Source organism: Littorina saxatilis, linkage group LG12 (genome assembly GCF_037325665.1).
Source record: "Littorina saxatilis isolate snail1 linkage group LG12, US_GU_Lsax_2.0, whole genome shotgun sequence".
In the NCBI taxonomy this organism is placed as follows: Eukaryota; Metazoa; Mollusca; class Gastropoda; order Littorinimorpha; family Littorinidae; genus Littorina; species Littorina saxatilis.
In genome coordinates, this window is record NC_090256.1 from 5,120,256 (window position 1) to 5,147,711 (window position 27,456).

General features: G+C 40.1%; 1 protein-coding gene and 1 long non-coding RNA gene across 5 annotated transcripts in view; both read left to right on the plus strand.

The window, feature by feature from the left end:
* The window catches only part of LOC138981124 (TBC1 domain family member 14-like), a 30,629-nt gene extending 11,478 nt beyond the window's left edge, over positions 1-19,151 (plus strand). For both annotated transcript variants that reach the window (XM_070353963.1, XM_070353964.1), the window contains exons 2-12: positions 3,427-3,642; positions 4,019-4,101; positions 5,256-5,373; positions 5,929-6,035; positions 7,066-7,149; positions 7,487-7,581; positions 8,208-8,279; positions 9,839-9,967; positions 11,382-11,491; positions 15,509-15,612; positions 16,288-19,151. In XM_070353963.1, coding sequence (XP_070210064.1) covers positions 3,427-3,642; positions 4,019-4,101; positions 5,256-5,373; positions 5,929-6,035; positions 7,066-7,149; positions 7,487-7,581; positions 8,208-8,279; positions 9,839-9,967; positions 11,382-11,491; positions 15,509-15,612; positions 16,288-16,487 — 1,318 coding nt within the window. In that variant the 3' untranslated portion in view covers positions 16,488-19,151. The remainder of the gene's footprint in view (positions 1-3,426; positions 3,643-4,018; positions 4,102-5,255; positions 5,374-5,928; positions 6,036-7,065; positions 7,150-7,486; positions 7,582-8,207; positions 8,280-9,838; positions 9,968-11,381; positions 11,492-15,508; positions 15,613-16,287) is intronic.
* Positions 19,152-22,695: 3,544 nt separating this feature from the next.
* Positions 22,696-25,555, plus strand: LOC138981115 (uncharacterized). 3 transcript variants are annotated; one of them, XR_011460563.1, is made up of 4 exons: positions 22,696-22,769; positions 22,814-22,899; positions 22,996-23,337; positions 23,442-25,555. It is a non-coding gene; the product is annotated as an uncharacterized lncRNA (long non-coding RNA). The 3 variants fall into 3 exon arrangements; XR_011460562.1 differs by having other exon boundaries at positions 22,814-22,932; positions 23,044-25,555; XR_011460561.1 differs by having other exon boundaries at positions 22,996-25,555.
* The last annotated feature ends 1,901 nt before the right edge of the window (positions 25,556-27,456 follow it).

Genomic DNA, 27,456 nt, shown 5'->3' on the forward strand with positions numbered 1-27,456 from the left:
CTCTCTCTCTCTCTCTCTCTCTCTCTCTCTCAAACACCAAATTATACGATGTGGGTTGCAAGTTTGAGTCAAAGGGGAACAGGTATTGGGTTAGGCTCAGACTCCAACCCTCACCAATACACACACAGCCCCTTCCCCCAATGTTTTTTTTTCAGATACATGACTGTACTAGTGTTGAGCTGTTAAGAACTATTTGTGTCAAAAGGGATGGGGGACCTGACTCTAGAGTGTTGCCCTGTGGTATCCCTGTGTTGATGGGGCCGCATGCCTGACTAGCATGCCTGACTAATTGACTCATCTAACCATTGGCCATGAGCTTCCCCCCCCCCCCCCCTGACCTTATGGCCATCTCTAACATGCCTGCTGGGGCTAGTTGCTACTGGTCCCTTGACCCTCTTCCCCCCCCCCCCTCCTTTCTTTTGTCTTATTCCTGTCTCTCAGTCTCAGTAAGTACACCTTTCTTCTCTTCGTCTGTATTCTATCACTGGTTTGTCATTGGTTTACCTGTGCGTGTTTGTGTGTGTGCTTTTTTCTCTTTCTAACTTTAAAAATTTAAATGATAAATAGACAGCTTGTTACACAAACATTCTTAAATCATAAAAGAACTCTTTTTTCATCAAGACATGGTCCATACAATTCGAAGTTTTGAAAGTTTGAAAGAAGGGAGCCCGGAAGCTGGTCACGCAAGGTTGGTGTCCCAAGCAGACGAATTTTCTGCATAGCGCTTGGCTCTTTGAAGCCAACCGCCGCCGATAAGTTCGTGTGACTCGCAGTCGTTTGTTTCGTTTTAGATTCAGAGGCACACAAAAACGTGCTATTGCAGATCTATACAGCGAATCGCATTGAAATCACAAACTGAAGACTTTAAATTGTGAAAAAATGGAAAGTGGATCACACGGGTTCACAATGGCTCATGTGTGTGGTTTACGCAAGCTAAATAGCCATTTAAACGAACTGTGAAAGTTTGTTTTATGTTTTATGTGTGTCGTCCTATACAATTGTTGTTATAATCGTTTACAGGCAGACAGGGTGTGCCGAAGAAAAATTTCCATTTTTGAGTCACTTGAGAAAAAGTGACTCTATGTAATCGGTCAGTGTTAGTCTGTCCGGCCGGCCGTCCGTAGACACCACCTTAACGTTGGACTTTTCTCGGAAACTATCAAAGCGATCGGGCTCATATTTTGTTTAGTCGTGACCTCCAATGACCTCTACACTTTAACGATGGTTTCGTTGACCTTTGACCTTTTTCAAGGTCACAGGTCAGCGTCAAAGGAAAAATTAGACATTTTATATCTTTGACAAAGTTCATCGGATGTGATTGAAACTTTGTAGGATTATTCTTTACATCAAAGTATTTACATCTGTAGCCTTTTACGAACGTTATCAGAAAAACAAGGGAGATAACTAGCCTTTTCTGTTCGGCAACACACAACTTAACGTTGGGCTTTTCTCGGAAACTATAAAAGTGACCGGGCTCAAATTTTATGTGAACGTGACTCATTGTGTTGTGAATAGCAATTTCTTCCTGTCCATCTGATGCCTCATATAATATTCAGAACTGCGAAAGTGACTCGATCGAGCGTTTGCTCTTCTTGTTATGTAATATTTTAATGGACAATAAAGTGCTGTTATTGTTATTGTTATTGTTATTGTGTCACTTAATGCTACATATTAAATGCTGTTGTAAGTGTGTTCCATAAGGTTAGAACTGCTTTTTTCGTGAAAAGATTTAAATCGTTGTGTAAACCCTTTGAGGCAGACTGGGCCTTTAACAGTCCTTGGGTCTAAAGTGTATGCCTCATGTGCATAAAAAGGATTCATTTCAGTTGCTAAAGTGTTGTTAACCAAAGGAAGCAGCGCTCTTTTTAAGCACCTATGTTATCTTGCTAAGTATGCTAAATAGTTATAAATATTGAAGTGTCCCAAAAACTGACCTCCTCTTAGGTGTTTGAAATGCAAGCAAGAAGGAAGAGACACTGTAGTGACATTGTTCCTTCAATCCTTATGAGCACTTCTTTCTTGTTAATTGTATGTCATTTACACTGATTCACAAAATTTGTTGTGTACAAATACCAGTTTAAATATTTGAAACAGTAAGTGCAGACACCTCTTACATATCTTCTCTCTTTGCAACCATCCCACCCCACCCCTTTCTCTCTATTCTCCCTCCCTTTGGCCCCCCCCTCTCTCTCTCTCTCTCTCTCTCTCTCTCTCTCTCTCTCTCTCTCTCTCTCTCTCTCTCTCTCTCTGTCTGTATGTCTGTCTGTCTGTCTCTCTCTCTTTCTCTCTCGAATTGATTTGGGTTCAGGTGTTGAGGCACAGGTGGGAGAGTTCATGCTGTCCATTGAGGCGATAAAACATGTATTCCTACTCTGGATAGTATTTATTTACAACCCCCCGCGGGTTAGGGGGAAGAATTTACCCGATGCTCCCCAGCATGTCGTAAGAGGCGACTAACGGATTCTGTTTCTCTTTTTACCCTTGTTAAGTGTTTCTTGTATAGAATTTTATAGTCAATTTTTGTAAAGATTTTAGTCAAGCAGTTTGTCAGAAATGTTAAGTCCTTTGTACTGGAAACTTGCATTCTCCCAGTAAGGTAATACATTGTACTACGTTGCTAGCCCCTGGAGCAAATTTTTGATTAGTGCTTTTGTGAACAAGAAACAATTGACATCTCCCCCCTTTCCCCTTCGCGATATAACCGTCGTGGTTGAAAACGACGTTAAACACCAAATAAAGAAAGAAAGAAAGAATTTATTTACACCTAAATCATTTGCTTAGACATTCATGCTGGCAGATATTAAACTAATCTGGTTCCTGTATGTGCTTATAGTTTAGCCCATATATATACGTGTATATATATATATATATACACTTCAGTTCAGGGATGGCCAAATCGTCCACCGGATCGCCAAGGGCGAGTAACAAATCCGCCAGGCAAACTGTAGAAACCGCCTGGCAACTCGCCCGGCTGGCCAGTAAAAATTCAGGTCAAATGCAAGATTTTTGGTTGTCATTTTGAATTTCAAAGCCATATAAACACTGCAGATGCAGCTACTATGGTAATTGGTATGTACCGGGCTAGCGACATTTCTGGCAGACTAGTGACTTAATTTCTTGAAGTTACTGGCCATGCTGGCGAGTTAACATTTTGAGATTTGGCCATTCTTGTACTTGCTTCAAGGACCCCGGTACTTGAGCCACTTATTGCAAAAACTCGAAGGATAGCGCATGACTGTTTTGAAGTAGAACTCAGGAATGAATCGGTAACATTAACAGTCAGGGCTTCTATGTGTCTATTTCAGAAACTTGAAAAAAAAGACCCAAGGAATACACGAAAACGAATAAAGCGCCAGTGACTGTTTTGAAGTACAATTGAATGGACCAACAAAATCAGTAATCTGTGCTTCGATGTGTGTGTTTCAGAAACTTGTTTTCTCGAAAGTCGAAGGAGGATAGCGCCCCTGGCTGGAAGTTGTTTGGCCGAATTCCCCCCAAAGACAGCGGACCTCGCGACTCCACCCAGATCACTTCTGATTACTATGCCAAGCAGCGAGCCAATCAGATCGCAGCAGCCCAAGCCAACGGACAGGCCTCTGATGTCATGTCGACCACAGCGTTGATTTTGGAAAACAGGCCAGAGTAAGTTGTTAAGATTTTTAACTTCAAATTTAATAGACATAATTGACAAGAGAAAGTTTCTACGACATGCAGCTGTCAAAATTCCCATTTGTGTCCATACTTTTGGCCTTATGTGCTTCATTGTTTTGTTTATATACATATGGCATTACTTCTTGAAAATTATCTGAGCATAAACTTTTGAAACCCAGATGGGAATTAGAGGATTTATGCAATTTTTAAGTGACCTTACACTTTTTCAATTATTGTTCAGAGTTTTGACAATCTTTGCAACTCAAGGGAACTCAAAAGGAAGCCCCTGAAGGATGGGCAGAGCACTTATATGTCATCTTGATCCTAACTGAACTGAGCTTTGATACAGTTTCATTTTCTCGCACAGGGGTTTACCATCTAAGTCACCAGAGGAGTTGGAAAAGCACAGGCAGGAGTATGAATCTATGGTGGAAGGAGCCAGAAGAAAAGGTACAAACAATGCCTCAATTCCTTATTGTCGCAAAATTGTGTCTGTCACTGTGTCAGAGAAGGAATTCAGAGGACGCCAGGACCATTCTTGAGATAGTTAACTCATATCCAAACTATACAATTTCTCCTTGGCCTTTATTTTTCCTCCTTTTTCACTTCTTCAGAAACCCGTCTCTGTATTGTGTTTAGTGCAATCTTGTTGTGCTAGCACTGCAAGCTGCTGTATGTTCTTATTCATAGTTATTATGTAAAGCGCAGAGAGCATAGATTCCTGTGGCTCGCGCTATATAAACTGTCATTATTAATACATGTATTATTATTATTATTATTAATATTATTATGTGTAGCTATTCATGTAGATGCAGTGTTGAATGTTACTGATCAGTAATGCTTTACAGCTTTAAAGCAGGATTTCAAGATGATATGACTTCCAGTTATTATATTTAACCTCAAGTGTTTGTTTCACTACCAGGATGTGTGGCAGTCGTGATTCAAGCCGTGAAAAGTAGACGGCTTGCAGAGAGGAAATGAGTTTGATAGCCAAGGAAATGGGCTTTAAAGTGTTGGATTAAGTTGGAAACAGCTGGGCCTTTATGGATGTGATATGATGATATCCATTTCCTTGACTGTTTTGACGAGAGTGTTTCGTAACTCTTTCCAGAAGAAAGGGATATGAAAATGAAGACCTGGAAGTTACAGCACACTTAAAGGTACAGTCCCTCCTGTGCAAAGGATTCAGGTCACCATTCCAGATCGATTCAGGCTTTTACTTGGGATAAGAGTTATTTAGGCTATCTTACCACATGGACACGTACACAAAATTAAATGTCTAGCTGGGGGGGGGGGGGTGGGATTGTTTTATTAATTCATTTGGTAACTGACACTGTTGCCAATCAACAGAATTTGTTTAAACATTACACTCTTCTGTGAAAACAGTGAGGCAGTTGATGTTTGGAACATGTGCAAGTGGAGAGATGGACTTATCCCATGTAAAAACCTGGCCAGATGTGAGATAGTCACCCAGATTGTTTACATGGGAAGGACTTTGCCGTAAAAAAATGACTTATGGATGAGATATGATAATGAGGATTATCCGTTTACTCGACTGAACCCGAGTGCCTTCATAACACTTTTTGGTACACTATCATTTGCAGAACAAAAGGACATGAAAATGAAGAAACGGAAGTTGCAGCAACAGCGGCGTAATGAGGACAAGATTGTGGCAGCTGCAACAATGTGGAACATAGAAATTCTTCCACACTGGGAGACCATGTTAGTGATCAAGTTTTTGCTGTTAAACTCTCTCTCTCTCTCTCTCTCTCTCTCTCTCTCTCTCTCTCTCTCTCTCTCTCTCTCTCTCTCTCTCTCTCTCTCTCTCTCTCCTCTCTCTCTCTCTCTCTCTCTCTCTCTCTCTCTCTCTCTCTCTCTCTCTCTCTCTCTCTCTCTCTCTCTCTCTCTCTCTCGTTTTCTTTTTTTCTAGCAGCAAAGATGGGAAGTCAGTGCTTTACTTTTAGTATTTTATCAGTGCTTCATTTTCACACACATTTGCTTCCAGCAGTACAAACATGAAATTAAACTGACAAAATCATTGAGATGCCAAGAAAAATTAAATTATGGTGCTTGTACTGTCTGCACATAGGGTCACCACTGATACGCAAAGTATTATACTCGCACATCAGAAGTAAGTCGAAAATCAGCATGTTTTGTAATCTGTATCAGATCAAGCCTAATGCAATGCACTCATCCCTATTATGATCTTCACACAGGCTTTTCACTTGTATAAAACTCTACACCTAAAACAAACTGACCATGTTCACAACATTCCAGGAAACAAGCCAAGAAAGTGCGGGACCTGTGGTGGTTAGGCTTACCGACCAACGTGCGGGGCAAAGTCTGGCAGATGGCTATCGGCAATGAACTCAACATCACTCAAGGTAATAATCTCCTCAGTTTCTTCGCTCTTCATGATAAAATGCTTAACACTTTGTACTCCACCTATGTTGATCAAGTTTTTTTTAGCCGAGACCAGCTGTGCTGCAGCAGGTCACTCAGAATTGTAACTGTGTATCAACTGTGTATCAACACGCTGGATTGCAGGCGTTAGATTGACGTTACAGGAAGCGACTGAAGCTAACAGTCTGATCTGAATGCGGATATGTGCTGAATAAGAGCAGATGCAATGTAGTTGACTGTGTGTACGGACCTGGTCAGATAGAGCCATATGAGTGGGTTCGGATATATCCGTACCTGGGAGACAATGAGTTAACCTGTAGACAATCTCTTGAGTTGCCGTAGTATTTCACTATTTGGAGATGAGTCATTAAAAGTTTTATTCACTCTTAAGAACAGAGAGGAGGGGCCGTGGAGTACAATGGCCGAGTTGTGGTGTGATAATAATAATAAGAAGAAGAAGAACATTTATATAGCGCTAAATCAAAAACTTTCGTTAAAAAGGCTTGCTCTAAGCGCTTGACATCTAAACTAAAACGTCATTCACACTCTTTACAATGATGTACAAGAACTTCATGTTACACTCTTTCATTTTTGTGTGATAAACATATTTCCATACTTCTGTCAAAATAGACTGTGAAGATATAACTGGGGTTTTCTGCATTGTGGGAGAGTTGTATTCCGTGAAGGTGAGGCACACTGGGCTATATAACTCAGTGGTGCTGATCAAAGTAGAACCTGATTGCGTTTTAGTGAGTAACGATCTCCGAGTGCTTGTTTTTGAAAGAAGATGCATGTCGAGCAGACTTTTTTTTTATTGCATTAAGTTAATATCAGGCATGTTCAGACAGACATCTCAAACGCATATTGGTGAGGCGGTTGCCCAAGGCATTGAACCTCCAAGACCTTTTTTTTGTTTTTTGATGGTCCTTTCTCAAAGGCAGTAGATGCAATGTTTCTGTCATTGGTTTATTTTGGAACATTAAAATGCATGAACTTTTTTCTTGTCTGCAGATTTGTACGAGATTTGTCGCAGCCGTGCAGAAGACCGGATTAGACTGATCCAAGATTCAAAAGATGCCCCTGGTTCTCCTGAAAGTACGTTCTCAGGATTATAATCTTATTCTTAGTTAGCGGTGTCTTGATGTGGTTTTCTTTGTCCATGTTGAATACATACAAGTGTGAATGTTCCAGAAAGATATACAGTGTGACCCCCATTTTAAGATCCGTAGTTTAAGACTTTCTCCATGTTAATCTTGCTTTTTCACTGTAGAATGTATGTTGTTGGGAATTGTGCCCGAAGAAAGTGCTTGGTTTTGCTTTTTATTCATTTGTAATAATTGTAAATTGGTTGATAATGCTTATTTTTTTTTTTTTGATGTCAAAACTGTTACTCTATGTTGAATCATTACTAATTCGAATGTGGTTTTATCAGGTGTCCCAGAACCTCCGTCCAGCAAAGAAGCCAGTGTCAAGGTCATCAAGTTGGATGTGTCACGAACATTCCCCCAGCTCTGCATTTTCCAGAAGGTAGGCAAAATGGTTTTGCATCTCATACATGGATCTTTCCTTGATGATGCAAGAACAAAGTTCAGTCTCCACTTGCGTGCCACTTACGTAACCTGATTGTGGAGTGTGGATGCCCCTATGGGATGTACAGACATGGAAAATGTCAAACGATAGGTCATTTCCCTTCTGAGGTTTATCAGATTACAGATGAGGAGGAAGTTTTGCCTTCATACTCAAGCATGTGTTTGGCTGTAGTTAATTTACTGCTTATCCACACTTTGATGGGTGCATTAAGTAGATCTCTGCCTGCTAATTAACCCAGAAAATGTCTATACTAAAATCAACCAAGAAACTGAATACTGAACAATCAGTTAAGTGCGTAGCAGCCTTTTTCCTTTCAATGCACAAAATGGTGTGCCTGCGCTCGCCAGTTTTGAGATGTTTGTAGGTTGTGCTGTTTTTATGGGTGGTCGGATAAAATATAAGGAACGATAGGAAGGCACAAAATAATTGTCACTGCTCCCTTTCACAGTAGAAGAAGAAAAACTGTTGGATGGTTCAGATTTTCTGGCTGTCTGAGATCTGCATTAATAAAAGAAAAGTTGATGTGATACATTGGTGTATGATTTGTTCTTTCTTTGTGGCAGGGCGGTCCATATCATGACCTCATGCATAATCTTCTTGGTGCCTATGCGTGCTATCGTCCAGATGTGGGTTATGTAAGTGTAACGTTTTTGTGAAATTATAGAGAATTTTCTTTTTAGTTTGATTGATTGCATTGTGTTTTTTTTTCCATTTTTGTGGGTTTTTTTTTTTTGGGGGGGGGGGTGGGGTTTGTTTTTGTTTTTGTTTTTGGGGGGCATGCAGACCTGCCTACCCTTACGATTTGGGCGTAATTTACTACGAATTTTATTCCAAATTACGCCACTATGCTTTCCGCGATGGAAATACGATTTTTATGAAACCAAAAGTATGATTTTTCGCATTTCGTCCCGATATAAATCTGATACGTATTTTTGCTCTCGCCGAGCTTTGTGAGCTTTGTCGGATGAGACATTGGAGAGTCTGCTCCTCCTGAAATCAAGATCAGGAGCCTTCGGCACCAGGCAGTACAGCCAAGCAGAACTTGGCAGATTTAAGCCATGCTATTACAATTCTTTGAAAAAGCCCTCTACCTCCAAATAAACTCTATGCTCATTCGGCAAACTCTTGATTACACAAATGGTGGAGCGCTGGTTATGTGCGAGGCTGATTTCTCAAGATGTGTGACCACTGTGCACATGACATATTTTGCTTTCGTCATCCTAGATCGTTCCAATCAGTATAGTTTTCCAGTGCTGTGTTCTAGGGTCGTTTTGTTTTGACTGACGTCACAATTTGAGAAAATCAATGACATTTTATTTTTGCGAAGCAACTGAATATGAACAGAAAGTGTGCAGAAGAATGTTTGTGTCCTGCAAAACTTTATGAACAACTATTTCTCCGTTGGGAGAAAAATGAGGATGTCTACAGGCAAGGTAGTGTCATATTCTTTATTTGGGTTCTCCTTTTAGTCACACCCACCGATGGCCGTTACTGTTGGCAACGAAAAACTACTCTTTCTACCACCAGATTACTCTTTTTGGCTGGGCTCATTACTCCTTGTAATTTTGGGGGTAGGCAGGTCTGGGCATGGAGTATACATTGTGTGTGTTTGTTTATTAATTGTTTCTGTGCTCTATTGTCACTTTACTTTGATTTGTCATAACACTGATAGATAGTAGACCAGCACGTTTGGCCTAGTGGTAAGGTGTCCGCCCCGTGATCGGGAGGTCGTGGGTTCGAAACCCGGCCGGGTCATACCTAAGACTTTAAAATTGGCAATCTAGTGGCTGCTCCGCCGGGCGTCTGGCATTATGGGGTTAGTGCTAGGACTGGTTGGTCCGGTGTCAGAATAATGTGACTGGGTGAGACATGAAGCCTGTGCTGCGACTTCTGTCTTGTGTGTGGCGCACGTTATATGTCAAAGCAGCACCGCCCTGATATGGCTCTTCGTGGTCGGCTGGGCGTTAAGCAAACAAATAAACAAACAAACTGATAGATAGTAGTAAATTTCAAGGGAGGTAGTGGGGGTCCAGGAAGGCTAGTGTAGTCAGGATGTAGCTTCAATACACATTCTTCAAACAAAAACTGTCATTTTTTTGTGTTCTGGATATGTGTGTGCTTATGTAGGTTGCCCCTGTGCCATTGTTACCCCTATGACAGTACTTCTAGAGTAATGTTGCTTGTTTTATTGCAGGTGCAAGGAATGTCTTTCATCGCAGCTATCCTGTTACTTAACATGGATGTAGCAGACGCCTTTGTCTGCTTCGCCAACCTCCTCAACCGTCCATGTCAAGTCACTTTTTTCCGCATGGATGAACAAATGGTAAGCATGCATAGATTTTGTTCAGGATGCTGTAGTTTCTTGTCCCTTCTAGTTTGTGTCTTTCTCTGCCTGTGTGACCTTTCTAGTTTGTGTCTTTCTCTGCCTGTGTGACCTTTCTAGTTTGTGTCTTTCTCTGCCTGTGTGACCTTTCTAGTTTGTGTCTTTCTCTGCCTGTGTGACCTTTCTAGTTTGTGTCTTTCTCTGCCTGTGTGACCTTTCTAGTTTGTGTCTTTCTCTGCCTGTGTGACCTTTCTAGTTTGTGTCTTTCTCTGCCTGTGTGACCTTTCTAGTTTGTGTCTTTCTCTGCCTGTGTGACCTTTCTAGTTTGTGTCTTTCTCTGCCTGTGTGACCTTTCTTGTTTGTGTTTTTCTCTGCCTGTGTGACCTTTCTAGTTTGTGTCTTTCTCTGCCTGTGTGACCTTTCTCGTTTGTGTCTTTCTCTGCCTGTGTGACCTTTCTAGTTTGTGTCTTTCTCTGCCTGTGTGACCTTTCTAGTTTGTGTCTTTCTCTGCCTGTGTGCCCTTTCTAGTTTGTGTCTTTCTCTGCCTGTGTGACCTTTCTAGTTTGTGTCTTTCTCTGCCTGTGTGACCTTTCTAGTTTGTGTCTTTCTCTGCCTGTGTAACCTTTCTTGTTTGTGTCTTTCTCTGCCTGTGTGACCTTTCTAGTTTGTGTCTTTCTCTGGCTGTGTGACCTTTCTAGTTTGTGTCTTTCTCTGCCTGTGTGACCTTTCTAGTTTGTGTCTTTCTCTGCCTGTGTGACCTTTCTAGTTTGTGTCTTTCTCTGCCTGTGTGACCTTTCTTGTTTGTGTCTTTCTCTGCCTGTGTGACTTTTCTAGTTTGTGTCTTTCTCTGCCTGTGTGACCTTTCTTGTTTGTGTCTTTCTCTGCCTGTGTGACCTTTCTAGTTTGTGTCTTTCTCTGCCTGTGTGACCTTTCTAGTTTGTGTCGCCTGTGTGACCTTTCTAGTTTGTGTCTTTCTCTGCCTGTGTGAGCTTTCTAGTTTGTGTCTTTCTCTGCCTGTGTGACCTTTCTTGTACTGTACATCTCCTGTCATCCAAACCAGGCAAACAGACAGAGAAAACAAGGGAAATAATGAGAGGAGGGGAATAATGAGAGGAGGGAAAAAAGGAGGTCTGAAAGGAACAAAATAAAACATTGGTGTGATTAGGATGGAGAAAAGTCTGTACTGTTTACAATTTCTTTTAATTTGGGTTGGAGGGGGGAGGTTGTATTAGTTCTTCTTCTTCTTCTTCTGCGTTCGTGGGCTGAAACTCCCCCGTACACTCGTGTTTTTTGCACGAGTGGAATTTTACGTGTATGACCTTTTTTACCCCGCCATTAAGGCAGCCATACGCCGCTTTCGGAGGAGCTGTATTAGTTCATAATAGACGATTTTTGGAAATAAATCTGTTTCCAGATGGGAGCTTACTACAAGACGTTTGAGGATTTTTTCCTGGAGAACATGCCTCAGCTGTACAACCACTTCGTGTCTGTAAATGTGACGCCTAACCTCTACTTGATGGAGTGGTCAGTTGAAGGATTTTCTTCTTCATTTTGCATGCAGCCTTGATTATGCATGACGCATGTGCAAGATACACAATTCCAAGTGTAGTCACTATGGAATCCCAAAACAAGGTTTTTTCAGGGGATGATTTAATGGAACCTGAGACCAAACATTCATCAGATTTTATTGCTTAAACTTCCATGAAGAAGGGATGCACAGAATTTGTTTTGTTCTGTTTTGTTTTTAAAAAGTATTGATAATAATAATAATAATAATAATAATAATAATAATAATTGTAATTCAATCGAGTTGGCATTTTAATGAAACAGATCCTGTGATTGGTCAGAATGCTCCAACTCATTAAAAATTACCGGTCATTAATTAGTTAGCTGTTGCTTTTCGGGTCCAGCGGACCATAATAGGCCATTAGCAACCTGCTGGCGAGGCGCATTGATACAACCTCAACTAGTCTCGGTTAGCTTTGAGGGTCATTTTACAAGTAGGAAATATGAATGCCAACGAAATACCGAGACCATAAGGTATGCGAAGTGATGACGTCGAATACGTGACGTAAGTTGATGCATGAATTCTTTCGGACTACGTCAGTCAATTCCAAAGATCGCTTTTGTGATGAAAAGAATTTGTTTTGAGTTTGCTGTCCAGAAACCCGTCAAAAAAGAAGGGAAAATGTATGTGAAAGAAAACAAAGCAGGAGGAGAGTGATACGATAGGAATACAGAGACATATTTCTTGGGACTTGACCCTTGCAGGAAGGTGGACTGAAAGTAGTGTGTGAACAAAACAGAACCAATTCTGTCTGTTTGCCATCGCATGAAAGCAGGAAAGAGATCGTTGTCAGATTGAATTACAATAACATTAACACGCTTCCATTTGAAACTTCTCGGTCTTCATCGTGGATTGACGCCCTCCCAAAGTCTAATTGAAGCCCTCCGTCGCTTCGCTCCGTGGGGCGCTTCGTTCAATAATGAATTTTCTCGATTTGCTCTATAAATCCCTTAGTGCACTAGGATGTCTCAATAACTTAAATAATAATAATAATATAAGATTGGTAGCTGGCTTGTTTTCAGACCAGCTTTTTTGTTGGTCGGAAGGGGGCATATCGTCTTCGGTTTCATCTTAATCGTCCAAAGTCGAAGGCCGAGGTTTATAAAGATGAAAACCGAAGGCGATATGCTCCACGAGGACCAAAAAAAAATGCTGGTCTGAAAACAAGCCACCAAACATCGTTTTTGTCATTATTTTGAATGAGCTCAATAACAGTCAGGATCCCTATTCTGAACGTAATATTTAGAATGCATGTTTATGGCCTGAAAGCGCGTCAGTAGTTCGAGATAACACGTCATACTTGTCTGTGACGTCAAACGTAACTTCTTCGTTGCTTTTCTTCCATTCTAAAAATGTACAGAGCTACCATCATAGTTGCGAGTTCTGTAAGGTTTTGGCTTATTTCTTTTCTTTTAACCTCTTCACTGCCACAGTATAACAGCATTTTGGTATTGCTGTGCGCCAGGGCAAAATTTCGCTTTCTTCGGTAGGTTCACTAATCTGTTCACTGCTCGATCATTTATTGAGATATCTCTTAGATCTTTGGCATGTGTTTTGCTTATACCCTTGGCTATTATAGGATGACATGATCATTGGACTTTGTTTGTGATTGTTATAGTAAAAATTGATATAATGACCATTTTTGTCAAAAATTACAGTTTCCGGACTTACACACACACACATTGCAGCACATAAAACCACACAAAACACTGCTAAAACTGGTGTCAAACATCAGGTACTCACATTACAGCCCATAAAAGTATTCTTCTGTGTGGTAATCCATAAATCACTTCTTGTAGAGCTTCCAGAACACTGTATCGCTTGAAAACAGGTCTACGAGTTGAGGTCGGACTTTCCGCCGCCATTGTGAATACTAACATGTCTTGGCAAAGTGGTGAGCTGTCAACACGTGGTATAGTAGCTTAACCGAACGGTCTATGGGAAAGAACTGTGTTTAGAACCCCTACAAGTACTTGGACAGAGGTTACCTCCCATTTAGTTTTCAGAAATGTCCTGAAATGTTGGTGACACAAATCCCACGTATGAGATACGGTTATGGGCGTACGACAAACCAAAAATGACCACGTATTACATACGGGGTGGGCAGTGAAGGGGTTAAGCGTTACATAACTTTTCGTTGAGCATTTTGCGATGACAGAGATAAGTTGCAATTTCACCATGCGTCGCCACGGTAGTTATCAACATGGATTTGGTTTTTGAGAGTCAATGCTTACAATTGTTGTCATCGGAAACACAAATCCAAAGCCGCGATGGTTCCACACATCAAACAATCAGCCTGATTGGCTTTTACTTTGACAATCCACGTTTCGCCTGAAAGCTCAAACCCATTCACCACCTCGATTTGTCACATAGGAATAGTGGTATTTGTTACCCAGCTGGTTAAGAATGAAAACTTGTGAAAATGAGAACAATAGTATTTATTTGGTGCAAATCCTATTATTATTCTTACAATCAAATAATACATTACAAAATACATACATAAGTAAACAACTCGGACAAGATAACAGTGAAAATATATTCACCAGTACCAGAAACACGAACAATTAACATGGACCGGTTTCGACGATTGTCTTCGTCAGCAAATACAATACTAATACAAGAAGAAACAACAGAAAGAAAAAGAAGAACTCAGTAAATACAATACTAATACAAGAAGAAATAAGAGAAAGAAAAAGAAGAAATCAGTAAATACAATACTAATACAAGAAGAAACAACAGAAAGAAAAAGAACTCAGTAAATACAATACTAATACAAGAAGAAATAAGAGAAAGAAAAAGAAGAAATCAGTAAATACAATACTAATACAAGAAGAAACAACAGAAAGAAAAAGAAGAAATCAGTAAATACAATACTAATACAAGAAGAAACAACTGAAAGAAAAAGAAGAACTCAGCAAATACAATACTAATACAAGAAGAAACAACTGGAAGAAAAAGAACTCAGCAAATACAATACTAATACAAGAAGAAACAACAGAAAGAAAAAGAAGAACTCAGTAAATACAATACTAATACAAGAAGAAATAAGAGAAAGAAAAAGAAGAAATCAGTAAATACAATACTAATACAAGAAGAAACAACTGGAAGAAAAAGAACTCAGTAAATACAATACTAATACAAGAAGAAATAAGAGAAAGAAAAAGAAGAAATCAGCAAATACAATACTAATACAAGAAGAAACAACAGAAAGAAAAAGAAGAACTCAGTAAATACAATACTAATACAAGAAGAAATAAGAGAAAGAAAAAGAAGAAATCAGTAAATACAATACTAATACAAGAAGAAACAACTGGAAGAAAAAGAACTCAGCAAATACAATACTAATACAAGAAGAAACAACAGAAAGAAAAAGAAGAACTCAGTAAATACAATACTAATACAAGAAGAAACAAGAGAAAGAAAAAGAAGAACTCAGCAAATACAATACTAATACAAGAAGAAACAACAGAAAGAAAAAGAAGAACTCAGTAAATACAATACTAATACAAGAAGAAATAAGAGAAAGAAAAAGAAGAAATCAGTAAATACAATACTAATACAAGAAGAAACAACAGAAAGAAAAAGAAGAAATGAGCCAAGAAGAGGACAGACAGCAAATAACGTTATACTAAAAACAGAACAAGATCTAGGAACCTGTTTTTAGTATAACGTTATTTGCTGTCTGTCCTCTTCTTGGCTCTTTTCTTCTTTTTCTATCTGTTGTTTCTTCTTGTATTAGTATTGTATTTGCTGACCAAGACAATCGTCGAAACCAGTCCATGTTAATTGTTCGTGTTTCTGGTACTGGTGAATATATTTTCACTGTTATCTTGTTCTTGTTCTTCTCACCTACACTCTCTTGTTCCTATTCTAAACAACTCGGTTCAAATAACACAAATATTCCACTATAGAATTAGAACATGTTCATGAGCTTCCGAGTTGCTAACCTTTTCCTTGTTTTTGCTGGTTTGTAGGATTTTCCTGCTGTTCAGCAAGTCCTTACCACTGGACGTGGCCTGTAGAGTGTGGGACGTGTACTGCAGGGATGGAGAGGAGTTTCTCTTTCAGGCCTCACTGGGTCAGTGGTTATGGTTTGAAAGAATGCAGTTAGATGCAGAACTGTACCCACGGAATATGCGCGATATAACTTATAAGACTCATTGATTGATTGGAGTTAGCAGAGTCAGCAGAGGGTCGGTTTGAAGTCTTTCTCTGTTTGATTGCTGATAGCTTGGTTGCTGGATTGAAAGGCCAGTTACTGTAGGAGAAGGCCTGTGACTTCAGCATTCAGAGACGGCCAAGCAAATGTCAATAGCGACAAATTTAAACGGAGCCAAAAAATGCCAATGAAAATGTTGAAACTGAGCACACACATAAGTCAATAGCAGCAAATTGGAGTGAAGTTGTTGTTTTGTTGTTAGTCGAAGACTTCAATATGAGTGCTTAGTTTGTGCAGGCAGTTGGTGTTTTATGTGAAGTATTGGTCAATTTTGGTGTTGATTCTGAACCTGTAGAAGCATAGAACTACACTTACCTTCAAATTTGTATCAAGGTTTTGCCACCAAATGACAGAATACTGGGCTGAGGCTAAAGGGTAAACATATGAAACCAAAGAAAAAAAGAAAATGTGGGAAGAACAGGTTTAAGGTGTTCAAATGCATTCTCAAACAAATGAAACAATGTCCTAAAACATAGCTAAGATTCTTTTCTCTAAAGCAAGAGATGACATGTGTGTCTTTTATGCTGTGTGCAGCAATCCTGAAACTCTACGAGAAGATCCTGCTCAAGATGGACTTCATCCACGTTGCCCAGTTCCTGACCAAGCTCCCAGAAAACTTGTGCGCCGATGAGCTGTTCAGAAACGTTGAGACTGTCCACATGAACATCGACAAGCGCAAGTTTGCAGCAGTGCTTGCTCTGAACAAAGACACAAAGGCGGACAACAGTTTATAGCATCTCCGACCCCCTCACACGGAAATGAAACTGCAGCTTTTCCCACCATGGTTTGCAGCTGAGTTACTGCAGATGAGATTTGAGGAAGTGTCTGTGTTCATCAGAAGTCGAGTTTCAGGCTTCTTGTCAGTGGCAGGTTGTGTGATTTCATGGGTGAAAAGGGTGATGCGTTTTGTGGACAGATGTTGTTTGTTCTCATTGTAGTAAGAAATTGTGATATGTGGAGAAGGTGAAACATTTTTATTTTGAGGACAGAATTATGATCTGTCCTGGGTATGAGATTGCCAGCGTTCAGTCAGGTGAGATGTGTCTTTGGACTTGCACAATACAATGTATAAAACAAATGTACTTGTGAGGCATTGGCACAGTGTTAGAGATTATTATGCCAATGACTTCTGTACTTCGCCGAAATGACCAGTACCTTGGAAGTGTGTGAGTGTGTGCACATACACTGAACATTATGTATATAATACCACTTTGTGTGAATTGAGTGAGTGTTGAAAGCCTATACGGTCTGTCCGATGATTCACTAACGATTATTGCTGGGGAACGAATATTATTTCTTGTCAGAAGTTACTGTTGGGTTAAAGCCCTCTCTCAAGGCTGTTGGCTTTTCGAGCAGACCAGGGGTTGTGTGCACTTGAAAATGCCGAACAGGGTGAGATTTGAATAGATTTCAACCAGTCCCATTTTGATTAGTGCTTTTGTCAACAAGAAACAATTGACAAGTGGCTCTATCCCATCTCCCCCCTTTCCCCGTCGCGATATAACCTTCGTTGTTGAAAAAGACCTAAAACACCAAATAAAGAAAGAAAGAACCAGTCCCATCAAGCACTTGGTTCCCACCCAGTTGGGCATTTCTCATGCACACCACCACAGGTTTAAACTAAATTCGAAATTTTTATTTGATTAATATACTTACCCAACTCACATATAGCAATTTACTTCAGTCTACTGCTAGAACGCTGTATCGCATCACCTTGGTAATAAGGGAGGCAACTCTAAAAAAAAAAAGCTACCTTGACCCATAAACAGGACAAAGTCACATGACTTCCTGACCTTGCCGCCATATTGAACTCATTCGCAGGAAGGCGTAGAAAAAAACTTCCCTCTTTTTTTAGAACAACCCCACTAGCGGGGAAGGCGGGAGGGAATTAACTATGTGAGTTGGAATTTGATTGATTGAAAATATTGTACATTTTTGAAGATTGTCCATGTTAAACGAAAGAATAATATTATTGCTATTTATAACCCAATCTGTTTGTGTTTAAACTGTTCAGCATCGCTCACAGTATCATACTCATAGCGAGTCATATTGTATCTGAGGTGAAAAAGAGAAAAAGAGAAAAAGAAAAAAAAAAGGAAAAAAACCCAAAAAAAACTATGTGAGTTGGGTAAGTATATCAATCAAATGAAAATTTATTACTAAAATTTTTGATTAAATTACATATCTTATCCCAACTCACATATAGCAGATTTCTAATGAAGGCGGTGGGATGCTCACTCTATGAGCTAGGCAATAACTTGCCCTGCTGCTACCATTGCTGGTAGTGCATTGGAACCGTCCTGTCGCGCGCTGGAAAAGTCGCACAGGTAAAGGTTGATAGAGAGCTCCTACGATCTCCAGTAGGCGGAGTCAAGGACTTCAGGATATCCTACCGATTTTAGCACCGACGTAGATAATTATGTCCCTATCTACCCTTGTGTTCAAAGTCGATAAGAGTAGCTTTGCTTATGATCTTAAACCCCTTGTATGAGATAGGAAGGAGCATAGTGATATAACTGGTCAGATTCATAATAATGGGTCGCCTATGGCGAGAATCCTATAAAGAGGAAAAACTATAAGACCATCGGAGATGGTTGTCCTAGCTTCTGATGCCTGACTAAGAAGTCTGGCCGGAAACAGAGTGAGATAGAGAGCCTCTATTGAAACCTACATCTCCCTGTAAGCCAAAGAGTGTGTGAATCTCGCTACCTCTGCGCTGTAGCTAGGAGTAAAAGGGAGAACGTTTCGCACGTAATGTTTATGAAGGCTAGCAGAATGTAGCGGTTCAAAATCTGTGGAGCGTAGAAACTCCGATACCAAAAGACTCAGACTTGTCTTGCTGTGATCTTTTGTATTGAACCCTATCCAGCATATGGTCTCTCTGTGAAAAGAGACCTGTCATCTTATAATGCGCGCTAAGCAAGTCACACTGACAAGATTAGGGAGAAGCATAGCCTAATTCACGTAAGGCCTAGAAGTAGGCCCATGTTCTATCTCGCAATGTCTGGACGGAGCCCAAAGGAGAACTGTCCAAGATACAAAAACACTCTCCCCCCCCCCCCCCCCCCCCTTTCTTTCCCTTTCGGCCTTATCTCAAAAGGCTAATGAGTGAGGAGGAAGGTCCCGTTTGCGAGAGTGTGACAGAATGTCACTGGTCTTTTCAAAGAAAAGGCTGAAGTTCTGAGAGGAAATCAAGCACCAGAGAAGACAACCGTTGTCCTCAACGGCTAAGGGAGTGGTATCAGTGAGATACTCCCTTAGCCGTTGAGGACAACGGTTGTGGTATCAGTGAGAGCTAAATACCCATGTCCCTACACGCTGGCTTGAAATAAAGAGGGCGAACTTCTGTTAACCGGACATGTAGTCCTCGCGGGAGCGAAGTACTGCTGAATTTGAGTGTGAGTTTGTTTGTTTGTTCGTTCATGGGCTGAAACTCCCACGGCTTTTACGTGTATGACCGTTTTTACCCCGCCATTTAGGCAGCCATACGCCGCTTTCGGAGGATGAGTGTGAGTAAACGACAGTACGAAAGCTGAAGCCGTGAGGCCACAGCTTGAAAGTTAGAAAGAATGCCTCAAAAGAATTCAAAACAGTCACCCATCCCGGTAGTAACCGAGACCGATGCCGCTTAACCTCGGTGGTCAGAACGAGACCGTGTTGCGGCCTTTTGCTGAATAGTGGAAACATCCTGTTTAACTAACAGAGCTAGTACCGGAAGCAACCGGTACAGATTCTGAAGGCAGAATCGGCATGGAGGGAGATTTAGGCATGTCAGTCTTAACATCAAAAGAATGTTTGGACGAAGGGTCTAACACCTTCACAACAGCTTGACTAGAAGAGCCTTTCGGCTTACGAGAAGGCTTCTTAACAGGAGAAGGCTCCGTCACTTGCTTAGAACTTTTCTTCTTACCGCTATCTGACATGGCGGACGAAAGCGTGTAAAAATTTCTAAGTGCAGAACAACCTGAGTCAAGCAATAAAACGACAAAAATATGCAAAAATGCTCACCCCAAACACAAAGTAAGAGAAGAGGGACGTGCAAGGAAAACCAAGGTGATGTCTGACCGAAAGAAAAGTCAGACGAAAGGCTGAAAAGCCTAAGCGAAGCAAAACACGTCTGCAGCCACGAAGCGCTGAGTAGAGAATGAGTTCAATATGGCGGCAAGGTCAGGAAGTCACGTGACTTTGTCCTGTTTATGGGTCAAGGTAGCTCTTGTTTTAGAGTTGCCTCCCTTGTTACCAAGGTGATTCGATACAGCGTTTTAGCACTAGACTGAAGTAAATTGCTCTATGTGAGTTGGGATAAGATATGTAATTTAATTGTTTGTTGGTTGTTGGGTTTTTTTTCTTAAAATTAAAGGCACAGTAAGCCTCCCGTAAACCATCACAGATACTGTCAGGCTTTTACACACAGTCCAAACACCCTTCCATTTGAACACTCACCGAACGGGAACATCCTGGCTGCTTTCTGTCGAGAGTGAGACATTTTTAAAGAATTTATTTTTTGTGGACCATCTGTTCTACAATTAGTTGCCTCGTTTTGGCGCTAGAACTAACTTTTAAAATCTAAATAATAAATTGACAGCTTGTAACACAAACATTCTTAAATCATAAAATATTTCTTTTTTCATCAAGACAAGATCAGTACAATTCAAAGTTTTGAAAGTTTTAAAAAAGAGCCCGGAAGCAGGGTCACGAAAGGTCGTGTCTCAAAGCAGACGATTTTTCTGCATAGCGCTCGCTTTCTTTTAAGCCAGCCGCCGCCGACAAGGTCGTGTGACTCACAGCCGTTTGTTGCGTTTTAGAATCAGAGGTACACAATAACGTGCTATTGCAGATACAGCCAATCGCATTGAAATCACAAACTGACAACCAAATTGTGGAAAGAAAGGAAAGTGGATCACACGGGTTCACGATGGCTCAGGGGTTAGATAAACCATGAAATCTGGTGTGTGGTTTACGCGAGCTAAATAGCAATCCAAACGAACTGTTTCATTTAATGCTATTAAATGCTTTTGCAAGTGTGTTCCATAAGGTTAGAACTGCTTTTTTCATTAGAAGATTTAAATCGTTTTGTAAACCATTTGAGACATACTGGGGTTTCATAATGTTTGAACACAATATGAGTTAGAATACGTCAAAGTACAGATGCTCTCTCAATATGGAGGTCTCAATGACTACCGTTAGGCAGTGGATATTATAAGATGTTTGATGGGTTGTTGACAGACCAGCTTTTTTGTCGGTCCGAGGGGGAGCATATCGTCTTTTGTTTCATATTTATTGACCAAGGCCGAAGGCCGCGGTCAATAAATATGAAACAAAAGTCGATATGCCCCCCGAGGACCGACAAAAAAAGCTAGTCTGGCAACAAACCATCAAACATCGTTTTTGTCATCATTTTGGTGGTTCAACATTAAGTGAAAAATCAACACAGGGAGCCATGGTTTGACACGCGAGTTCTGTTATTATAATGCATGTTCGGGGCCCCAGCACGTTGTTCAAAGCTGGCGTGCGAAAGCAACTTACTGTGTGTGATTTGAGTTTATAATGTTGAGACAAGTATGTCAGGTTTGGGGATGCGAAGTTCTGTAAGTTCCGACTACAGAGTGGTGTGTGAAACCAACAGTAAGCGCCTTTGAGACGATAGTGCCCACATGTTGCATTCGAGCGATGGGATTGTCGCATTTCAAACGAGGTGATTTGCTTGCACAGTCAGCGTTGACCATCTCACAACAGATCTGTTATGTGGATTATCGTGCGACGTTCGAGTCGGGGGCAAGGAATCGCAGGAAGCAAAGATGAGTCTTTTTCCATTGTCACCTTTCTTTCCGGTTGTTGGTGCATATAATATTGTGCGGACAAAATGATGCGACGGCGAGTGTTTTTTGCCTCCAAGATTTTGTGGTCTGGGTATTGTTTAGCTCGTTTCATACCCACACCAAAACCTGAAACACACCCCACCCCACCCTCCCCCTCCCTCACAATCAGTCCATGAACACAAACACTGACACACACAAATTAATGATCAAGTTACCCCCCCCCGCCAACCCTTCACTTGCACACCTGCAATGCAGACGATCATATTATTGATTAAATATTCATATAGGTCAGTGTTGGGTTTTTTGTTCTTGTTTGTGTTATTGCAGAATCGGTTTTCTCTTATTGCTACACGTGTCTCTTCATTACATTTCACCATCGCCCTACCACCCTGCCCCTCTCGGTATTCCACCCCTCGGTTTTCAGTGGTAAATATTAGTAATCGAATATTGAAGCTACGTTGAGTCAAAGGTCACAGAAGATTTGCATCGTGCAGCACTGCACGAATTGGGTCAAAGGACACAAACGATTTGCGTCGTGCCGCGAAGGAAAGATAATCGCGATCTTGTTTCTCATTGCCTCTCTGTTTTTCATTAGACTTGTCATTCTGCTTGCTCGGCTTTGTCAGATGTCTTCATTTCTTGTTGCTATGTTCTTTGCTTTTTTATTATTATTTTTTTTATTTGCACTTAGTTTATCGATACAAGGTCTTGTGCACGGGTCAAAATGTGTGTGTCAGGGGTCAATTGGTTTGACTTAAAACTTGACGTTCGTGTTTCTCCAAAGAGATACACGCACTCCATGACATTGTGAGAAGATAAAACATATCGATAGGTTTCATTTGTTTGCGATAAAGCATAAATGTATGACCTTTGATGAGGTAGTTTTGTTTTTTGTTTACATTTGCCAGTTCGTATTTGGAACTTGGCGAAGCAGTGTCGTCTGTTTAGGTCTGGGGAAACGCCAATGAAAAGAGCCGAAGAATCCTCGAGCGTTTCTATTGGGTTTGCTTTTGATTATCCATGTAATAGGGCTTCCTGCAACTATGGTAACCGGGGATTTATTCCCCGGGGAACATGAGATTTATTTCCCAGGTGCTTGTGAATGAAAACTCGTGAAAATGATGACAAAGGTCATTGTAGTGTACTAAGGGTATCAATATGGAGGTCTCAATGACTACCGTTAGGCAGTGGATATAGGTCATTGTTGTGTCTCAATGACTACCGTTAGGCAGTGGATATAGGTCATTGTAGTGTATTAAGGGTATCAATATGGAGGTCTCAATGACTACCGTTAGGCAGTGGATATAGGTCATTGTAGTGTACTAAGGTCTCAATGACTACCATTAGGCAGTGGATATAGGTCACTGTAGTGTCTCAATGACTACCGTTAGGCAGTGGATATAGGTCATTGTAGTGTATTAAGGGTATCAATATGGAGGTCTCAATGACTACCGTTAGGCAGTGGATATAGGTCATTGTAGTGTACTAAGGTCTCAATGACTACCATTAGGCAGTGGATATAGGTCACTGTAGTGTACTAAGGTCTCAATGACTACCATTAGGCAGTGGATATAGGTCACTGTAGTGTACTAAGGTCTCAATGACTACCATTAGGCAGTGGATATAGGTCACTGTAGTGTACTAAGGTCTCAATGACTACCATTAGGCAGTGGATATAGGTCACTGTAGTGTACTAAGGTCTCAATGACTACCATTAGGCAGTGGATATAGGTCACTGTAGTGTACTGAGGGTATCAATATGGAGGTCTCAATGACTACCATTAGGCAGTGGATATAGGTCACTGTAGTGTACTAAGGTCTCAATGACTACCATTAGGCAGTGGATATAGGTCACTGTAGTGTACTAAGGTCTCAATGACTACCATTAGGCAGTGGATATAGGTCATTGTCGTGTACTAAGGGTAAGAGGAAGCAGTGACATACAATTATCTCAAAGGATATACACAATAGTTTTGTCATTTGAATAGTCAACAAAGTAGCTGCATCATTTCCAGGTTTTCAAAATCTTTTTATAATATTCACAAAATACATATGGTTTGATTTAGAACTCCTGTTTTTCCTGCTTTGTTTAGTACCTGCATTATTTCAGATACATTTTTTAAGAGCTGAAATTTGGTAAGAAACCTGAGAATACCTGTACAAAGAAATATAACAGTCACTTTAGCCACAGCACAAAGTCTTTTCAGAGCTTGTAACATTGTTTAAGTTCAGATATTGTTCATGGTGTGAGTGATATATTTGCCTGGACAAGTTCTGGGAATATTTTCACTGTACTCTCAGCTGGACCAGCGCCAAGGTAATTTTTTTGCCATGAGAGAAAGGCACAGATTTGTTTGTCTCCAACATTTAATTTTGTAGAGTTGAGAGTTGAGAATGGATATTTGTCTGATCAGACAACCTAGACATATCAATACTGGTGTGAGACCCGCTTTATTGACGATATTAAAACTGATATTTGAGGGGACAACAACATTTAAACAGGTCTGTGGTTATGTAATTCAAATCACTTATTGAATAGTTGCCATAATGACAATACAGAGCATATTTTTGATGTGAAAATTAAAAACTCTTCCACTTTGGGGACACACTTGAGTTTTATCCATCACCTACAGGAATTTGGAAAATGAAGGGAAGGTGGGGTTTGGGAAAAGGGTTATTTTTGTGTATACAATTTCAACTGTGGGGATCAGTTTTCTTCTGACTTTCTTTGCTAACTCTCTGGTGTAGCATTACCAAAAGGCCAGCAAGAAATATAGGAACCTGTCTAGCATTGTTGAGTAATGTAGACTTCTCCGTTTGCTCAAGAGTTACATACTTCATGTGATCAAATCTGTCTTTTTCTGCAGTTTTTGCCAAGTTTACAGAAGGAGTACAATACAATGAATACAAAGACTGCAGCTGTGTGTACATGTACATATCTGGACAGGTACTGTTGCACCAGGGGCATTAAGTATGTTATCTTATATCGGTCACAAAACAAATTATTTTTGCAGTACATACCATGTACATATATGTTTGATACACATGTTGATAGAGCAATTACTAGTACGGTAGATGTGCATTATTTTTCTTAACGTCCCTTTGATATGTAAAATTTTGCAACTTTAATGTACTACATGTAGTTACAGCCAGATGAAGTAAGCTTGAAAGGGTTGTCTGCATTGATTGATTGGTGTGTGTGTGTGTGTGTGTGTGTGTGTGTGTGTGTGTGAGAGAGAAAGAGAGAGAGAGAGAGAGAGAGAGATTTGTCACTGATCTTTGGTCTGAAGAAAATGTGTACATACTTGTGAATTGTATATGATGGACTTATCCGCAAATTACAACAATGCATTTTTTTTTTTTTTATCTGATGTATGATCTTACACTTATCTGCAAATTACAACAATGCATTTTTTTTTATCTGATGTATCATGATCTTACACTGTATGATCACTCGAATATGAAACGGTCACCATGCATACATCACAAATGTAGCTAATTTCTATGTATAACTTGATAAAAGAACCAGTACTGGGGCTCAAGATGAATTGTATTTGTCATGTACACAAACAACACTGTGTTGAAAAAAACAGCATGATAAGAGAGTTCGTATTGGACAATTAATAGAATTAACACAGAAGAAGAAGAATCATGTACTGTCAGTGAATTATTCCAAAGAAGTGATTTTTGTGTAGAGCTTTTAATGAGTCAACACATAGCTTGCAAGATGGCAAGCTTTTGTTCCGTGATTTGTGCAATTTTGGGTTTCAGCAATTTTTTCTATTGTAGCTTTTATTTACACTTATGGGCACACAAAAATCATGCGACAAAGTATACTTTCATGATTTTTATTTGACAAAAGAAATACTTGGATCATGTGAACTGAAACAACATCCCTTATGTGCAATCAACATAGTTGAGTGTGCTATTTTGTTTTTGTTGGTTTTGTTTGTGAGTGTGTGGCCGGTTGAGTGTGTGCATGGTGGGGGGGGGGGGGGGGGGGGGGGTTGGGGGGTGGGGCTTTGAGTATAGGCATAAATCTGTATAACAAAGGTGTGTTTGTGAAATCTGACTCCTGAGCATTACTGCTTGAAATGGAGACACTGATTGCTTGAATGACCCCTTTTAATACTAACAGGGGCTTGTCTACTTGTGTAAAAATAAAGTGAAACCTGGCATCACAATGATATTATTTGTACAGTGGCTACTTACAATTAATAAGATGCATGCAAGTCATATCTGAGTGTTTTTTGCTTTCTTGAGACAAGGGCGCGCTTTTTCTTCTTTTTGTTTTGTCTGTTTCTGGTTTGTTTCAATAATTGGCAAGACCCCCCGCGGGTTAGGGGGAGTCCCATATCGGTTGGGACGAGAAAGAATTTACCCGATGCTCCCCAGCATGTCGTAAAAGGTGACTAACGGATTCTGTTTCTCCTTTTACCCTTGTTAAGTGTTTCTTGTATAGAATATAGTCAATTTTTGTAAAGATTTTAGTCAAGCAGTATGTAAGAAATGTTAAGTCCTTTGTACTGGAAACTTGCATTCTCCCAGTAAGGTCATATATTGTACTATGTTGCAAGCCCCTGGAGCAAATTTTTGATTAGTGCTTTTGTGAACAAGAAACAATTGACAAGTGGCTCTATCCTATCTCCCCCCTTCCCCCGTCGCGATATAACCTTCGTGGTTGAAAACGACGTTAAACACCAAATAAAGAAAGAATAATTGGCAAGGGTATGTCCTCAGAGACTGTTTTTCATGTCTTATTTTTGTTCAAGCTTTCTTGTCGGTTAGTGATAACAGAACCTTGTTCACTGGACCGCAACTTTTTGACATGATCTGATCAAAAGACTTTTGCTTGAAATTTTGCTCACAATAGTTCTTATATAGAAAGACATGTTAATGCTAGTGAACAAAATGAGATTACAAAACAGGAAAATATGTATTGCAGTTTGCACTCACAGAAGGCGGCCTGCCGTGTGTGCCTTTCACGTTGCATGCCTTCCTTGCCAGGGATTGAAAAAATATAGTAAACACCTATTTATTTGCATGCTGTGGAATATTTATACAGTGTATTAGCACAACTATCTGTAATAAATTGGGTCCAACTCTGCGTTCCAGCACATATGTATTCCTGCCTGTAATATGCAGACATTTTAAGAGTCATGTTTCACAAGCAGAAAAGACACAAAAAGCAGAAAATCCGAATGTTCACTTCTAATGAAGCGTTTCCTCTCCTTCTTCTTTTTCTTCTTCTTCTTTTTGTGTTTGTTTGTTGCATTTTTATTATGATTCAAGTCAATTTATTTAATCTAATTTGTGCATTATATGTGAATGCCTGTTCATTGTTTCAGAGTCCCCAGTTTTGTCACAGAAAGAACAAAAATGGCACTTTGTCCTCGCACATGGAATAGTAAAGAGTTCGAATTCAGTACAGCTAGTAATTTTACTTGTTTTACCAAGAAAAATTGAAATTGCTTGTTGTGCCGAACAGTTAGGGGTGAGGTAAATCAGTTCCTTCTTCTTCTTTTTTTCTGTAATTTTTTCCCATGCATTCAAATGCTGGATGATTGATCTTATCTTTTTCATTTTTTATTTTTTTAATTTGTCCTTTAATTTTTCTTTGAAAAACAGGCAGAATTTTATTGAAATATATTTCTTTGGTACAGATGTCATAAGACATTGAGTCGAACAAAGAGGTAGAACTTTGCTCTGCCGTTTAGAAACTGTTCTGAAAATTCTGTCATCTGAGTTATGGGGGAATGTTTCAACCGGATATTTTCTTCCCATTTTCTTGTCCGAGGATTTGTTTTTATTGGTATGTGTGTCTTTCTGATGATGCAGTGCCCAGTGTGGAGATTGTATGTATGCATGTCCTGAAGAGTAAAAC